Source organism: Callospermophilus lateralis, chromosome 14 (assembly GCF_048772815.1).
Source record: "Callospermophilus lateralis isolate mCalLat2 chromosome 14, mCalLat2.hap1, whole genome shotgun sequence".
NCBI classification, from domain to species: domain Eukaryota; kingdom Metazoa; phylum Chordata; class Mammalia; order Rodentia; family Sciuridae; genus Callospermophilus; species Callospermophilus lateralis.
The window spans coordinates 30,463,197-30,482,585 of NC_135318.1; the positions used below are offsets into that span (position 1 = coordinate 30,463,197).

General features: G+C 35.4%; 1 protein-coding gene across 2 annotated transcripts in view; it reads right to left on the reverse strand.

The window, feature by feature from the left end:
- Map4k3 (mitogen-activated protein kinase kinase kinase kinase 3) overlaps positions 1 to 19,389 on the reverse strand; it is a 172,655-nt gene that overhangs the window by 73,924 nt on the left and 79,342 nt on the right. For both annotated transcript variants that reach the window (XM_076833921.2, XM_076833920.2), the window contains exons 3-4: positions 17,560 to 17,650; positions 6,529 to 6,593 (exon numbers count right to left, since the gene is read on the reverse strand). In XM_076833921.2, coding sequence (XP_076690036.1) covers positions 6,529 to 6,593; positions 17,560 to 17,650 — 156 coding nt within the window. The remainder of the gene's footprint in view (positions 1 to 6,528; positions 6,594 to 17,559; positions 17,651 to 19,389) is intronic.

The following is a 19,389-nucleotide window of genomic DNA, read 5'->3' on the forward strand; positions in this document are numbered from 1 at the left end:
AATCGATACACGTTTTTCAGTAAGTGACAAAGTCTTACAAATTCCATTGAGCAACAAACTTAATATGCATAAAAGGTGCCAATAAGATGTGAGCTCCATGAAGGCAGAGTTCTTGTTTTCTTTTAGTCTGAGTTGCTCGTTGCCGTATCTCCAGTGTTCAGAATAGTGCCTGCACAGAAGAGTGGCTCCCTATTTATGGAATGAATGGTTACTGAGACTGATCACATTTTCACTGTAATATCTTGTTAATTGAACATCACCTTCTAAATGTTAAAAGAATACCAAGAGGTTTAGCTAGTTTTTATATTAATAGGGTTTTGTTGTTGTTGTAGTTGAGTTGTAAAATGTATTATGGTTAATTTTAAATCAATATTTTCCCTAAAAGTGTTAACTTTGTAGTTATAAAATTAATATATATTCACTATAAGAGTTCCAATCAGTAGAGCAGTTTGTAAAGCAAAGGCCTCTTTCTTATCCAAATATTACTCAATAATAAACAATACCAATAAGTTTGGTCTATAACCTACAAGATAATCTTTTTTTCCCCAAAGCTATAAATTGAACCCAGGGCCTCACACAGGCCAGATTAGCCCCTTGTATTTTTATTTTGAGACAGGGTGGCACTAAGTTGCCTGAGCTGGCACAGAACTTGTGATCTTCCTGCTTCAGCCTCCCAAGGAGCTGGGTTATGTGTATGCCACTGTGCAGGGCTCCAGATGCTTTTATGCAGAAACATCTTTTTTTTTAAAAAAAAAAAAAAAAAAGTATTAATTTTTTTTTTTAGTTGTAGTTGAACACAACATCTTTATTTTATTTATTTATGTTTATGTGCTGCTGAGGATCGAACCCAGGGCCTCGCACATTCAAGGTGAGCGCTCTACCCCTGAGCCACAACCCCAGCCTGAGACATCTTAATAATACATGATCTATAACTTACAAAGGAGTTACATTCTGGTAAACCCATTCTAAGTTGAAAACATCCTAAGTAAAAAATGTATTCAATGCAATTACTTATGAACACCACAGTTTAGTGATACAGTACACAGTGGAGAGCAAGTGGTTTACTCTTGTGATTGCATGGCTAACTGGAAACTGTGCTCAGTACTGCTGCCCACCAAAGCAAGAATATATACAGTACAGTATATATCACTAGTTTGGGAAGAAGTCAAAATTCAACAGTTTTCTCTCAATGTGAATGGCTTTCTCATCATTGTAAAGTCAAAAAATTATAAGTCAAATCGTTGAAAATCAAGGGTGATCTATATGTGTACATTGCACACATCAGCAAAGATGGAACTGCATTATACACACCATTTTGAAACCTGCCCTTATTTCACTTACCAACATTATCTATGTCTCAAGAATATCTTTTCTATATATATGTATATATGTATGCATGTGTGTGTGCATATATATATATATATATATATATATATATATATATATATATAGCCTAATTTTATCATAGTATTTCCTGTGTCTTAATTAGCTACGGTTTAAACATGTGTCCCTTCAAGATTCATGTTGAAATAATCTTCAGTATAAAGGTATTAAGAAATGGGACACTGAAGGTGACTAAGCCACCAGGGTTTCTTACTTATGAATGGGATTCAAAGCACTGTTCAACCCTTCTTTGCCCTTCTACCTAGATACCTAGCCAGTGCCATCTATTAGGGCAAGCCTTCACCAGACATGGAACCTAGTGGCACCTTGATCTTGGATTTCTCAGCCTCTAGGACTATGAGAGAAATAAATTTCTATTGTTTATAAATGATCCACTGTCAGGTATTCTGTTATAGCAGCACAGATGAATTGATACAGGTATAGCCAGTGTTGAAGATATTTAGTTAATTTCTCTTTTTTTGCTATTAAAATTACTTTAGAATACAGAAACACATTGGGTAAGAGACACTACTCCAAAAATTAAGTTAAATCCCAATGATGGAATCCTCTGCTAGATGGTTAACTCACATAAATGTAACTTTATAGTTTTATAAACATGTTTAGAATAGCTGTGGTATTTTATAGGAAAGAGAAATCTATTTCACTTAGATTCTTTTGAGAACACATCTAGGCTTACATGTCTGAAAAAAAAAATCATATAATTAATTTCTGTGACTTCTAAGCTCACTCACATTCAGTAAGAGGCCTCTTTGAGACTTGTTTCTACAATATGACAAACACAATAACCTGAAAATAAAACCCAGAGAAAACTTTTTTTTTTTTTTTTGAGAGAGAGAGAGAGAATTTTAATATTTATTTTTTAGTTTTCGGCGGACACAACATCTTTGTTTGTATGTGGTGTTGAGGATAGAACCCGGGCCGCACGCATGCCAGGTGAGCGCGCTATGGCTTGAGCCACATCCGCAGCCCCAGAGAAAAACTTTTTAAGATAACCTTTCAAAGGCTTAGCTGAGATCAAGAACGGTAAGAGACTTTTTCAGAAGCCACAAACAAAAAGGAAAAGAAAATTAAGTAAAACTGTGAGAGAATAGTCTAGCTATGACTTCAGGGACAGCCTGTATTAACTAAATCATTAAACTAATAATTTAGTTTAATCCTCTATCCGGGCACAGAAGACAAGGCAGAGTCACAACAAAAACCCACAAAAAGCCAGGGCCCTCAAAGGACCACATTCTCATTAAAAAAAACAGACAAGTACAGGAGACAAGTAGGGATTCTGGCTGTCATAGCAGGGACCTGGATAGGAGGAAAAATGTCATCACAGGCCTAGGGTTAAGGTTCAAATATATACTGAAAACAATGAGTTCCTGAGGTCCCAGGAAAAAACTCTGGAAAGATGTGTACTCTCAGAAGTTATACGGAATTCCCACTGAAAATGTCCACTAAAGATGACTTCAAAATCTAAAATTATAAAATAAGTGAGAAACCAATTAACTATAAATGATATAACAGAATGGGAGCAAGTTGTTAAAGGACAATATTAAAGAGAAAATAATTCAGCAGAAAAATAGAGAAACCTTATTATGCCGGAGCAGAAAAGGGTCTAATGTTGACTAAAGTTCGCAGAAAAGTTAAAGGAGAGAAGGAGCTTGTGGGGAAGAAAACATAAATTCAAAATATGCACCCTCCCATGATGGTTGAATACAACTCCATGAACTCCTTGACATTTCCTCTTGCAAGAGTTGAAACTTGATTCCCTTCCTGAGCCTGGGCTGCACTTATTTGACTTATTTCTGAAGAACAGAATACAAAGAACAATGCAACAGAAGCAACAGCGTTCGACTTCTGAGACTACGTCATAAAAGGCTTTGCAGTCTCCTTCTTGTTCTCCCTATACTCACTTCTCCAGGGGATGCCACATCATGGCCACACAAGTGCTGTGGTAAGATCCACATGGGGAGGGACTGCCTGCCAATAGCCAGCAAGGACTAGAAGCCTCTGCCAATAATCAAATAAATGCACCATCCTGAAAGAAATCCTCCTGCCCTAGTCAGTCTCATGCGAAACCATGAGTTACAAGCACCCAAATGACCCACAGAAACGTTGTAAAAGCTGTTAAACTTTGGGTCATTTGTCATAAACCAACAGATAACAAAAATACTTTCCCATTTAAGAAGACTTAAGTTTTTTAAGAAATTATATGGAATAAAGATAGAATTAAAGGGCAGTAAAATAAAATATAAAAATTGGCTTAGTGCAAAAATAATGTGGAAAAAAAAACAGGTTTGAAACCCCCAAAAGGGTTGATCTTTGCAAAATGACAGATCAAAATGTGTGTTTTAATTTTGTCTTATACACCTGCAAAAAACCCCAACAAAAACCTCATAAGCACTAGGGTTTTGGAAAGGAAGAAATTTCTCTTATACCAAATACAGAAATCCAGAATATTACACTTCTCCTAATGTAATGAAAATGTGATAAGGAGGAGAGGAGAGATACAGAAACAAATGAAGAAACATGTCCTATGTGACCACATAAATTTACATTATTGACTGCTCATAGAGCAATGCACACTGCTGTGAAGTAATCCCTTGTGGCAATGTATACTACTTTTTGACCAATCCTTTGGTGTAGAACAAAAGAGTGAACACAGAAAAAGAATGTGTGGTTTTGTAAAAGCATGTGAATTCCCAGTATGCATGTTTGAGAATATCCAAGATACCATGAAACTATCATTTTTTCTACTGATCCAGTTTTTTCTACTGATCCAGTTGCTGATCAGTGTAAACAAGAGACATAGAAAATGCAATGTGTATCTAACTGAAATTCCAGAAAAAATAGCAGAGACCAGGGGAGAAAATATTTGAAGAGATAATAATTGAAAATTGTCCAGATCTGATGAAAGAGCTAAGTTCTCAGAAGTACATGAAGTCCTAAGTAAAAAAAGTAAAAGTAAACCCACACTTAGACACAAGAAACACTAGAAATGAAGAGAAAAAATTTTAAAAGCAAGAAGACAAGAGCAGAGATTTCTGCCAAGGATTAATAATCAAAAACACATAAGGTCCCAAAAATTAAAGAAGCTAGAAGATAACTGTCTAAAATCTTCAAAAGGCTGAAGGAAAATACTTGCTAATAACCATGTTCATGCCCACTTAAACTATCTGTTGAAAGTTAGGGACTGGGAAGTGCTGGGGAGGCAAATTGGCCAAATAGTATTTTCACATTGTGTGCATGTATTAATATGTAACAACAAATCACACCATTATGTACAACTATAATGTAACAATAAAAAATATGAGGGTGGGGGAGAGTTGAGGCAAACACTGGAAGAGCTGACCATTAAGATCTTGCTGAAAAAAATCTTAAGAAAAAAAAATTTAATCAGCAAGTTGGGGAAACAACAGTAGAGAAATTAATCCACATTAAGACAAAGAAGGGGGAATAGCTTTTTTATTCAGAGTATATGGAAATCACAAGCTTCTAGAAATACTGTTTTGTTCTGCAATGTAAATTAATGTCAAATCTCTTTCGATTATCACTAAATCTTTGAAATCAAAATGCCACTCATAAAAAAGAAAAAATGTTCAAACATTTGAAAGAACAATCATAAATATATCCTTAGAAAAGAAATAAATATTTCTTCATAAAGAAGAAACATTCCTGTGCTCTTCAGGCTCCCCATACACACTCCCAGATAACAAGAGTGCTCTCCCAAGTCACGAGTCACACCTCCCTGCAGTGGTTTCACCCTCTAGAACATGCTTCCTATTCTTTCTACTCAAAGATTATCTATTGTTTCAGGACCAACTTAAGGCCCATTTTTCTCATGAAGTTTTTGATTTCAGAGAATTCGTCATTTCCTTCTTCCTAGTTCAATTGTGGTTAGTAGCACATTAAAGACCCTATTATATAAAAGAGAGGAAAAAAAAAAAACATGTACACTATTTTGTTAATCTTTATGTCAAGCAAAACCAACCTACACCAAGAAGACACAGTGAAATACAAAAATATAAAAAAAAAATAAACAGTAAAATCCCTATCCAAATGGTCTTTTACCATCTGCATTATTAAAATTAGCCTCTTCAATCACTTAAGAGACCCCACACTGGGAAACATAGGCCCACATTCTATATGAAAAAAAATGAGATATTTTTTTCCGCAAGATTGCTTGAATTAAGATACTATTTTATTTCACATTAAATCAAAAAGTACCCCTTTTTTTCTTTCTTTTCTTTTTTTTTTTTAAAGAGAGAGAGAGAGAGAATTTTTTAATATTTATTTTTTTTTAGTTATCAGCGGACACAACATCTTTGTTTTGTACGTGGTGCTGAGGATCGAACCCGGGCCGCACGCATTCCAGGCGAGCGCACTACCACTTGAGCCACATCCCCAGCCCAAAAAAGTACCCCTTTTTGAATAGAGTAAGTCTAGTTCACAGTCTGTGACAAGAAACTGACACAAGGGGCTGGGGATGTGGCTCAAGTGGTAGCGCGCTTGCCTGGCATGTGTTCGGCCTGGGTTCGATCCTCAGCACCACATTCAAACAATGATGTTGTGCCTGCCGAAAACTAAAAAAATAAATATTAAAAAACATAATTAAAAAAAAAAAAAAAAAGAAAGAAACTGACACAAGCAGGGTAGAAAAAGACAATAAATGCTGCTTATTTTATTTTACAAGTCTCCTTCAAAAATGCCATTAATCTCAATGAAAAATGTTTTAATCACTTTGGAATTTGTCAGACTTTGATTCTAAGAGAATAAACATTTAATTGATGCTACCAAAACACAGGAGAGCCAACACTTATTTATCTATTGGATATTCTACTGGTTTGGTATGTCTCAAGTCTTCTACATTTGTACAAGGCCTGACTTTAAATTTTTGAACTAAAAATAATGTGCCTTCTTCAAAACTAGAAAATAATTTAAATGCATATAACCTTCCAACTTATAAAGTAAATACTCCTTACATTCATATATATCTTAAATACCTGTGTATGTGCCCAATCAATATACTGGTAAAACATAGCTCTTTCCTTAATACAATATTAATATCTGAATGTTGTAACCATCTATGTTAAGAAATTCTACTTCATACCTATAAAAATATAACTTTGGTCTCACCATGATAAATATCCTGTAAAGAACCACCTCCACAAAATTCCATGCAAATCCATAGTTTATCTCGCCTGCAAAGAGAAAAAAGGCATGTGTCAGATCTTCATAATTAAAACTGTCCATGATAATAAGTCTCCAAAAGTTGTAAACCTTGGAAAAATCACATAAATGCCATGTGCTATCTTTAACCTATCTTTAAGATGCAACGTGCTATCTTTAACCTGAGCTAATTAACCTCAATGAGTAAATGATAATGTTGCTATAATTCAACCCACGGTTTTACTTTTAATTTTTTTATTGTTGATACACCTTTATTTTATTTATTTATATGTGGTATTAAGAATCGAACCCAATACCTCACACATTCTAGGCAAGTGCTCAACCACTAAGCTACAACTCCAGCCCCCAGAGGTTTTAATATTTAAAATACACCTGGATATAAAGCTGTCACCAGGCATATCCACATAAAGAGATTTCTCTTTGGTTAAAAACCTCCCCTCCCCGACAGTCTATATGCATTTACCTACATTCATCTTAGAAAATGACAATACATCTTTTTTTTTTTTTTTGGTGGTGCTAGGGATTGAACCCAGGGCCTTGTGAATGCTAGGCAAGCACTCTACCAACTGAGCTATATCCCTAGCCCAAGAAAAATAGAAAAATGACAGCATTCTCATCAATAGGCAAAATGTAGTTAACATCACATCCAGATTCAACAATGATCTTTACAAAATAATCTGTTCAAATTGATCCTTGTCTTTCTATAGCATTTGTCTCTCAGACTCACATTCTAAGTTATAATCATATAGTCATAGGGGAAATAATTAGGATTGATTTATATAGCTTATTCCTTTGTTTCATCACTCTTTACTTAAAATACCCTTGAAAATGTACCACTTTCAGGGGCAGAGATGGAATAAAAAGTCTCTGAACTCAGCAAGTGCTGTCTAATGCAAAAGAAAGCTTCTACTTTAATAACACATCTGTCTTTCTCTCCAATGCCTTCATGGTGCCTAGAATATCCACCAAATGAATATTTTTCCATAAATGAACCAATGCATGAGTGACTGAAAGAATAAACAAATCAATTAGATTAGGAGTCAGCAAAATACCAACAATGGACTAAATCTGGTCTGCTGCCTGATTCTATACAGTTTTGGAACTATGTTTAGTTTGTTTTGGAACTGGGGATTGAACTCAGGGCCACTCAACCACTGAGCCACATCCTCAGCTCCATTTTGAGTTTTTTTTAGAGACAGGATCTCGCTAAATTGCTTAGGGCCTCACTTTTGCTGAGGCTGGCTTTGAACCTGTGATCCTCCTGCCTCAGCCTTGAGCTGCTAGGATTACAGGTGTGTGTGCCATTGTGCCCTACTTTGTATACAACCAGAGAGATATGAAAAATTGTTCTCTATATGTGTGATAAAAATTATAATGCATTCTGCTGTCTCATATAAATTTTAAAAAATAATAAAAAATATTTTTAAATGGTTGGGGGAAAAATCAAAAGAAGAACATTTCTTGACATGACAATTTTAAGAAATTCACTTTGGTGCCCACAAACAGTCTAGGTGGCTTTCACAGCAAAACACCAGGAGAGCTATGATGGAGATCATGTGGCTCATAGAGCCTAAAATATTTACTATATGACTCTTCAGAGAAAAAGTCTGCTGAACTTTGATTTGATTAATGAATAATCTAGGCATGTATTAAGTGCAGTAAAAACCCAAAGATGAAAATACCCAGGAAAATCAAGAGAAGGTTTTGGGAGGAGATTACAATTGGATTGGATCTTGAGAATAAAGTAGGAATTCACCAGAGAATTACAGGGAAGGAATCTATGCAAAAGAATGAAAACTTGAAAGATGTCACATATAAAAGACTAGATAATTTAATGTGAGTTGAACAAAGGCTGTCAGAAAGGATAAGGGTCAGAAATGAGCTAGAATAGGCTGAGGTCACATTGTGAAATAATGCTTGGTATATGTAGACTCTGCCATATAGTTATCTTCATCTGGATGGTCTCCTATTTGTCAATCTCTCTAAAAATGTGGTACATAGAAACAAGTGCTACTCACAGTTTTGCATGAACAGTGTATTAAAATCTAGAGTTGCTGAAATGCTTGCAGGGGGTCAGATATGGTGGTGAAGGTTGGATTAGCCAGACCTAAGAGGTGACTTAACATGGATGGGTGTGGTGGTCTATGCAGCATACAGCAAGGGAACACAAAATATATGAGTGCAAAGGTCAGCTGACTGTAGAATGTGGAGTACAAGGTGCCTGGTCCTAGAAGGTAAAGCTGAAGAGAATAAAGCCTAAAAAATATACATCTAAAATGATGTAAGATCTGTAACTCATAGGTGGACCATGTTCAATGAAATGGAGGCATTATAGCTGACATAAAAATTTCTTGTTGGCAGTTTCTAATATGGCAAACATCAAGAGATATGACCCACATAAACATGAGCCGTTTGAAAGGAGGCCTGGTCTTAAGAATGCTGAATGGAGGTCTGGGGCTGGCAGACATGTGTTTTATCCAAAAGGAAGAATGTACTTGTGACTACTGGTTGCTACACTAAAGTTTAAGTCCCCCAGACTACCAATTATCGGCTTTATTTGAACACTCTACTTCTATTAACTTGGCTGAAGACTGTCTTCAATTTCTTGAAACAACTAAACTGAACTGCTGATTTATAGTTTGTAGTTAACTGAAAAATCTTTTTTATATAAACAGCAGTCAGATCAGTTTTCTTTCCAGCTTCTTATTTGTATATCTGCTTCACTGAAACTAAGGATAGGACTTGTCTTTATTTGTTAAAATCTCATCCTATTAAAAAAAAAGGGAGGGGGAGTTCTGACTCATATCCCTTTGCTTCTGACATGCCTCTCTTATTAGTTCTGGTAGTATATCACTGAAATATGCTTAGGCACAGACATTGTGAAACATGTTTACATCATGTTTGATCCATGCCTTTGTGGCAGTGAGTTAACACTGTTAAGTATCCTAATTGGAGCCCCCTCCCCCCCTACACACACACTCTAACTCTCTTACTATGCAGATGACTTCCACTCTGGCAGGCCCATCAACCAACATGCTTTGGGATAATACTCCAACTCCAAGCTGGTATCTGGAATGCAGTATTCCATAGCCTGGCCTCTTTAGCTGAATCCTCTCTAGAGTACTGGTTCACGGTGTGGTCTGGGGTACTCTGAGACCCAGGGGAATAGCAAGGTCAAAACTGTTTCATAATGATGCTAAGAAATCGTGTTCCCTTTATACTTTCTCTTATGAGAGTGCAGTGGAGTTTCACAGGAGCTGAAGTGTGATGATGTCATCCCTGACTGCAGTATGTGCTTATGGATTAAGTTTAAAATTTTTTGTCTTAATTTCTAAATATGATAAATGTCAGAAGATATAATGAACATAAATAAAAGCTCTTTGAGATACTTTAAAAAAGCAGGCTGAATGACTGTCTTGGGATCTGCTCAAGATTAAATGAGATAACATGTAAATTACATAGTAAAGAACTTGGAATACTGCATAAATGTAAGTTGCTTTCTATTCCTGCTGTAAGTTATCTTATAGTATACTTATGTAAGTTGTCTTAAATTGCTCCATGAACTCGATGAAGATAAAAATAAACAAAATTATTTTTCTTTTTTAAGAAAAAAGATAAGTGAGATGGGATTGAGCTTTCATGATTTTTCATCAAATTCATGCTAATCACTTCTTTCTTATAAGTGCTAATTATCTGATTAAAAACTCATCCTAGATGTTGGCTGGGGAATGATGACAGACATCAAATTTGATAGCCTGTAATTTTCTATAAATCACCTTTTCCCCTCCTTTGAAAATTGGTTGCAGCTGATATCTAATCTCTGACACCTCTTCTATTTGTCAAAAGACATTCACTGATAGTGGATGTCACAATCACATTTGTTACAGTTTCAGTATAATGAGATACAATTTATATAAATCTAAAAACTTAAATTCACTTGAAGTGTCTAGTTGTTCTATAATTATCTCCTCACACATCCTATGCTTCAATTCCATCTTAATAATGCTTTCCTACTTTCCAGTTTGAAAACAATTCTCCTTGGTAGAGAAAATGAACACCATAAAGGAGTTTTCTGCTTATTTCTTAAATATTTTACAATTAAATACTTTTACACTAAAAATTAGTTTCTGTTCTCTCTCCGCTTGCTTAAATATACAGTTTTCTATTCATTCTATGTAAAATAACTTTCCAGCTTACAGAAAGGGGGGAAAAATCACAATTACTATTACTACTTACTAGTTTATTTTTTAAGATACTAAAATACTTTATCTTCATAACATTCTATTAAGTTGAAGTCTGAAAATACTTGAATGATCAGAATCTATTAGAAAGATGACTCCATCTGTTCTAGGAATGTCTCTATTGTGACGATAAATCTGCTTTTGCATTTGGTCACTCACAAGCCATCTATTTAAACAGGAGAGAACTTTAAGTCAATCAGTCTGTTTTATGCAGGAGAATTATAAAAATTATAAAATCTTTGTCCCTCTGTATCTGAATTGGAATAAAATTAACCACTTAGGTAAATTTTCAATGTAACAGTATTAATTTCCTGACCCAGCAAATCTCTAGAATTCTTTTTTTTTTTTTTTTTTGAAAACTTATATCTTTCTTACAAAGAACAGAAAACTAAGTACAGGTGTGCAGGGAGGAGAGTCCACTTCTAACCTTCAGTTCCATGTTTCTTAAAGCACACAAGGACCAAACTTCTAATAGCTATCTCATTGATCTAGAAGTCCTATTTCTAAAACACACTTTTTGATTTTCTTACATTGTGTAACTCAATACAGACTTAAAACTGACTGAAAAAACTAAACATGATTTGTTAAATTTTCCCTTGAAAACAGCAAAGTTTAAAAAGTAAAACAAACTGACCAAGAACACTAGGAATCAGCAATTGTGTATGTCTGCCAGAAACTGGCTTACCAAATTCACTTGAAGTGTCTATCTTACACACTGAGTCCCCTGGTCCCTGTCCTATACTGTGTTTTTTCTTGCTGACTAAGGTACTCACCAGTGGCTACTCCACTATATTTACCAAAATAATCTAACTTCTACCTAAACCATCAGTATAAAAAAATAAGAGAAAAGTTCATTAAGTAACAGATATTTTAACACAGGATTAACTATTTAACTGTGAGCCAAATTTTAAAATGTTTTGGTTCAGCCTGGTAACGAGTGTCTATAACCCCAGTAACTTGGGAGGCTGAGGCAGGAGGATGGCAAATTCAAGGTCAGCCTTAGCAAGTAAGCAAGATCCTGTCCTGAAACTTAAAAAGGGATGAAGATGTAGCTCAGCAGTAGAGCACCCAAGGCTCAGTCCCCAGGACCAAAACAAAAATAAAAACACAAAACAAAATGTTTGGTTTATTTCTAAACAGATATATAAAACTTTACTGCATTTCAAAAAGATATAAGTAACTGCGCTTCCCTTCTCTCAGAGAGGCAGCTCTGCCCTTAGGGGATACAAAGTGACCTAATTCTTTGTAATTATACCTAACAACCCTCAATACAGCCTAATAATATTTTCTAAAGTTCCAATTCTCTCAAAACCTGAAAGAACAGTTAGTAGCAGAAAACTGATGAAATCCATATATAGTATCTCAGTTTAGCTAGTAGTATTGTGCTGATGTTACTTTCTTGGTTTTGACAAATGGACCTTAGCTGTAGACATTAATATTAAGGAAAGGTGAATGGTGGATATACACAGAGAACTGTACTATTTCTGCAACTTTTCTGTAAATCTAAAATATTTCAAAATTTAAAATTTCCTTCAAAAAATGTAACTGAGCCAGACACAGTGGTGCATATCTGGAACCTCAGTGACTTGCCAGAATTTTGTTTCCTGCATACTCCATGGTATTGATGCTAACAAGTATTGAAATGGCTGACGACCACAGATACAAGGCCAAAAGCCAGTAAGTATTACAACTGAGATGTGAAAGAAATACAATGAAACATTTCCAGATTAACTGGCAGCTGAAAAACAAGAAAAAAACCCTTAAAATTAGCTAAATTGCTGAGTCTGTCTGGATTTTCTTACAGTGGAGTTGTTGAAACTCATTCACATTAGGTATTAAGATATTACATTTGACCTATTTATTGCTTTATGTGCTCAGCCAATGGCCATCATGTAGTTGTAACAGCCCTTAGCATTGCAGTTGCAGGCAAAGAAATAACCCAACTTGACAGGTGTGTTGGCACATTCTTGTAATCTCAGTGACTCAGAAGGCCAAGGCAGGAGGATTACAAATTTGAGGCCAGCCTCAGCAACTTAGTGAGACCCATCTCAAAATCTAAAAATAAAAAGGGCTGGGGATATGGCACAGTGACAATCTCTGGGTTCAATCCCCAGTACTCCCCAAATTAATTAAAAACAAACAAAAAATGTAGCTGAGTACAAATAATGACTTAACTGTAAACTTCATTTTTATATTTCAAACATTCAAAAGACAATTATAAACACATTCCAGTTAAGATTCTGCTATTTCCCTTCCCAATCCTGTCTCTAGTTCTAGGAACAAAACAAACAAACAAAACCACCCAAACCAGGCTATGGTTGTGGCTCAGTTGTAGAGCACTTGCCTGGCATGTGTGAGGCACTGGGTCCAATCCTCAGCACCACATAAAAATAAATAAATAAAATAATGCTATCGTGTCAAAAAAAAAAAAAAAAAAAAAAAGAATGTGCTTAAAAAAACAAACAAACAACAACAACAACAACAAAAAACACCCAAACCTTCTGGTTTTATATAACTCTAGACCACCATCTCTTTCTTGGATTACTATAACAAAGGTACTGTAATAAATTTGACTAAACTCCTATCTCAATCCCTTACCCCAAGTTCAAGTCCATCTTCCATAGAATACATAAACTTCCTGTTAAAATCTTTGAATAAGTATGCTCAAATCTTCTAGGTCTTTATTAAGGCTTAAAAGGATCCTTTTCACCTAATCTCCCTAGCCTTACCTATTACTGCACCTATACCCACAGGCTCTACTATGAGAATATAAGCTATCTCCTGAATATTTCATAATTTTTTTTTCATGCATGCATTTTCTTTGCCAAAATTTGTGGTTTTCTACAAACATAAATGCTTACCAATCTTTTTTTTTTTTAATTTTTTTGACAAACATTTGGGAAGTACTTTATTCACACAGCTTTCTGACTCCTCTACATCGACAAATCAGACACCCTTAGCACTTTCTGTGCTTTATATCAAAATTATAATTGCAACTAACACATTAGTTGCTTGTGTCTACTTCTCCTAGATTACAAACTGCTTATTAGGTTTGGAAAGACTAGATTTTAACTATCTTTACAACTTCAGAAACCAATACAGCACTCTATAGACTCAGCAATACAAAACACTTTGTAAATGGTGGTGTAATGGTAATACAATGGCAATATAATATAATGGTAATATAATATAAATAGTGGTTTGCAAATGTTATTATTCTGAGATAAACTGTGCACATTTAAACTAGTGCTCTTCATTTCAAAGGACTAGCATGTCTGATCTATATAAAACCGTACTGTATGGACCTGATTTTTAAGGACCATTTGTTGTTTTTTAATTTGAGTTTGAAGAGTTCAAACTTAGGAATGTCTCAATTTATTTTTATTTATTTATTTTTTTTTTTAGCGTATTCTTAAAAGATATAGCTGGCTAAGAAACTCTGAGAAGGAACCTAAAATTAAAATCATCTTTACCTTAAAGGCAATAATTAAGCTCTAATGAGAATAAAGACTAGCTCTGTAATGATTTGTTTTAGAAATGTACAAATAATCAAAGATAATATACATCAAATATATTGACTACTTGTTTTAAATTTTAAATCTCCAGGGAAAACCTCTATCTAGTTTACTTTTTGTTTCTTTGGAGATAGAATCTCACTGTGTTGTCCAGACTGGCTTTGAATTTGTGATCCTCCTGTCTCAGCCTCCTGAATACCTGGGATTATAGGTGGAACTATCGTGTCAACACATCCAGCTCTTATTGTACACTATGATAATGACATTGAAGAGCAGAGCAGGCAAGGTCCTATTGAGAAGAATGCCAGGCACTCTATTCTACAGGAGTTCAGTTTCATAATCTCTTCAAGAAGTTATAAAATGGGCCTCTAGAACTTAATTATAAGCTGATTATCTATTCAGAAAATTCATGGGTAAGTCTGACTCCCAGAGGGGCAAGATTATCAATGGTCAAATCATATTTGACCACTTCCCTTGATTTTCTGTCCAAATTTGTTATAATAAGCTGTAACAGAACAACACAGAAGTGGTAATGAAGAGTATTTGTTTTAAAGTAGTCTGTACCAAGACCCCTTTAAAAAGCTCCTTGCTCTTTGTAAAATCACTGGCAATGAGAAAGAATCCAAGAAATCAGGTTTCCTCTGAGACTAAATCTGGCCTTCCTGGGCTAAGCAATATTAGTTACCAAAAAGACATTTGCAGAACCAGGCCTAAGTCTCAATGAATAGTAAGATTGCCTCAAGGAGTCATTATTTAGCACTCCATTTTTTCATCTATGAAAAGCATGGGCTGTGTGACAAGATCTTTCAGCTCCAACACCTTACAAGTTTAATCATTACTCCAAATTTGGCTGAGTCTGGATTTTAGTTAGAGAATAGGGGAAGACTCTGTAGAGAAGAGTTAGAGAAAGGGAAGATTAACTGCTATTCTATATTATACTATGTTTTGCTTTCTCATCATTTTTTTTAAGTCAGCAATGCCAATTAGAGAAAAAATCATCTATTTAAACCAGCACTTCCTGATCTTAGACTCTACAGCTCAAAAAGAACATGGTTCTATTGAAAATATAATCTTAACTTTGTCTGTTTTACTTTGGTTTCTGGGTGATTTTCCTCTTTTTATACTTTAAGACAATAAAATGAACACCACGCAGCATCAGTTACATGCTAAGCTTTCGTGGCACTCCACATGTACTTATTCACTGACTTCTTCCAGCTATTCCATCATGTAGATAATATCATCTCCATTTTATAAATGAGGAAATCGCTGGCACAGAGTGATTAAATAACTTGCTACATGTCACACCATTAATAAGTGATGAAGGGATGGAAAGGACAGTAGAATGAAACAGACATTATTACCTTGTATTCATGTATGATTACAGTACTGGTGTGACTCTGCACCATGTACAGCCTGAGGAATGAGAAGTTGTGCTCTGCTTGTGTACATTGTGTCAAAATGCATTTTACTGTCATATATAACTAAGTAGAACAAATTAAAAAAATTTTTTTTTAAAGTGATGAGTCCTGACCCCAAGATCTTAACTAAAGCTCTTAACTATCATATACCTTACTGTCTTCCTGACAAGAAGACTGTGCTCATTTCATTACACCAAAGGTACCATGTAAATGCATGAGGCTATCCTGAAATAACAGGTAAGGTTTTAGCTGTCTCATAGAGCTGGAAGATTCAAATCATGTTTGAGAAATTTGCGGATCAACATCCTTGGTGAAACATAAAAATTCTCTTCAAAAGACCAGCTTACCCCTGGGAATAAATAGCTTATAATGCTTCCCCCAATTAAGTCTAGGTAGGTCATTCTGTTAGGACCAATGGCAATAAAACAAGTGTTTTGAAGTGGTAATTTTAACTATGTTGACAGGAATTAATTATTTGCATAATGAAGTTAAATGATTTTAAAGATACTGTTTGTTTAAGCTGATGCTGGTTCTTCTGCTCCCTAACACATAAACTGTTAGGATATTGTCCAAACCGCTCAACATTAAAGTAGTACTAAATTGGCTTATTAAAGAACCCATCCAAAATGCATAACAGTTATTGACTTATCTCTATGTGAAAAGGGCTAGTGAATTTCCTAAAGTTTCCAATAAGAGACACTCCCCTCCCCTGTTGCTATTCACACTCTTGTGTGGGCACGTGAGTGCGCGCGCGCTTGCACACACACACACACACACACACACACACACACACACACACTTTAAGAGTGGTTAGAACCAAGGACTGAACTGTTTGTTAGGGCAGAATTCCCCAGTCTTTCCAACCTGCTGTGCTCAGAACAAAAGGAAGAGTGTTTTGCACCTAGTCCTATGAGAATGTGAGCTTGCAGTAAGTTACAACTATAATACACTCCATCAAAGCTGAAGCACTGAAATGTTTTTCGTTTTTGTTAATACATATGAAATACTGCCAATCTTCCTTTTGGAGGGAACTTAAAAATGACTAGATCACAATGTTAAGACTCACAGCTGCATATCAAAGTTAAAACATGATTTAACTCTGAGGGGATCCCCTACAGAGTATTGCATGGGAACCTGGCTTAGTCCTGCCAAAGCAATATAATGGAAAATTCATAGTCAGGTAAGTTCACATCAGGACCTAAAAAAATAAGTTACTACTCAGGAGGATGAGAAAGGAGAATCACAAATTCAAGGCCAGCCTGGGCTCTATCTCAAAACTGAACAAAAACCACCGGGTGGACATAGTTTAGTGGTATAGTACCCCTGGGTTCAATCTCCAGTGCCATGCATGTGTGCATGCACACACAGTAGTTAGTGAAATAATTCTAGTCCCTAGTTCTTTGGACAAAATGAAGGAAAGGAATAAAATAATATTCTTGAGGCCAGAAACACAAAAAACACAAAAATTAAGGTACTGATAAAAATAGGAAGAGATGCTCCTAACTGAATCCTCCTACATCTAAAGAAAGGGGCAACAGACAGATTCATAGACTAAGCATAAAAGTCAGTTTTTGCCTGTCAACTTCCTCATTGAACTCAAATCTAGAAGTTCCAACCCACATGACTGTAATCTGGTTTTAGAATTAATAGGTCATAAATTAAAATTCCATTCCTGTGAAAATATCCTATTTTCAAAGCATAAAGGAAACTACAAATCATGGTAATACAGCTAAGTTTATTTTGTTAAATTAATTAGGGGATGGAATCATTATTACTTTTCAAAAGGGAAACAAAACAATGTACCTGAGATAGCTTCCAAAATAAGCAACAATATTTGGGTGTTTACAGTCTTTCATCATAATAATTTCTTGCTGCACAACTGCAAAATCTTCTCCTGGAATAAAAAAAAAAGCATGTTGAATATTTAGTAGGCAAGAGAAGCTTCGAACTGTTCATTTATTTCAAAACATAATATGAAGATAATTATGCATTTAACATAAATAATGAGCTATAAATAAACACAACTCATAAGTTAATGGTATTACTTTTAATGACAATTTCAGTCCTGACTTAAGAGAAAGTGTACCACAGTGATTAAAAGTATGATCTCCAGTTCCAGACTTTCTAGATTCAAATTCTAGTTCTGTTCCTTCCTATGCTGTGTGAGCTTGGGCAAATTACTTGACTTCTCCATGTCAATTTTCTACTCAGTAAAATAACAATGACCTATCTCCCAGGGCTGTTGTCAATGTTAAATGAATTAATACATATAAAATGCTTAGAATAAGCTGAGTAATTTCTATATAAGCATTGGCTTATACTTATTACTATTATGCCTAGGACATAATCATCAGTTGTCATTTATCACATTTTCCTTTATTACTAGATAACATCTAACACCTGCAAAATAAGGAAGTAATTCCTTTTTTATAAGCAGGACCCCTTATACACTAAGTATGTAGATGTATTTCCACAGGCTCTCTGCAGAGCCCAGCAGCCTACACAACAGCAGCAACAGGTTACTGGATGGACCCCCACCCCCACAGGCCTGTCTTGTATTCAGTAGTTGTTTCCACTACATAAAAATGGCACTATAGGGCTGGGGATGTGGCTCAAGCGGTAGTGCGCTCGCCTGGCATGCATGCGGCCCGGGTTCGAGCCTCAGCACCACATACAAACAAAGATGTTGTGTCCGCCGATAACTAAAAAATAAATATTAAGGTTCTCTCTTTCTCTCTCTCCCTCTCTCATTCTCTCTTAAAAAAAAAAAAATTGGCACTATATCTGAGGCTGGTCAGGAGATTAACAAATGATCTCTCCTATTCCCTCCCTGCCCAGATTCTTCAATATGTGATCTGGCAATCCCACAGCAGTGTCACATGCTGTGACTCCTGAATAAACACTTGTCATGGAGAGCAACAGAACTGCAGGGAATGCAAATGTGGTGAACCAGAGACTACAGAAAGAGAACAAATGGAAGTGTTTACACTTAAAACAAAGTGGCCTGGATTACTAATTCAGTTTTCAAGTACTATATTCTATGACTAGCTGGAAAAAATGTGTATTAGCGGCAAAGTTAAAAAAAAAAAAAATAAGAGTGCTTTAGCATTTACTGCTCAAATCATAAGTAAGTTGTTGATGGGTAAACCCTGCAATTTCTGGCCTTGGCATTACCCATTGTAAATGTAACCGAAACAAGAACTAAACAAACCACAAATCATTTGAGCCTGATATCAAAATCCACCTCACTGTCCCAGTTACAAGGGAAGAAGTAATAGAGAACAGATGGTATGTCAAGTTCTTAATTTCTGTAGTGATGTGAGCACAAAATTAAAAAGAAAAGAACTCCAAAAAGAGGGGGAAATTTTTACATTCTCAAAAACTCAGAGCTAGGATCCTCTTATGAGTTTCCCACCTTAAGAATTCCTGATTTTCATCATATAAACAAGAAATCCAAGTTATAAAGTTATAAGGGACTAACACCAATCACCTGGAAGTTCTAAACTTTTGCTTTTTACCCACCCTGAAATTATACTTTTCTGCAATCTAATGGAAGGACCATCCACAATCAAGGTTGATCTACTCAGTGATCCCAGGACTTCTGATGGTTAGAGGCTGGGAACTTTTTCTGGG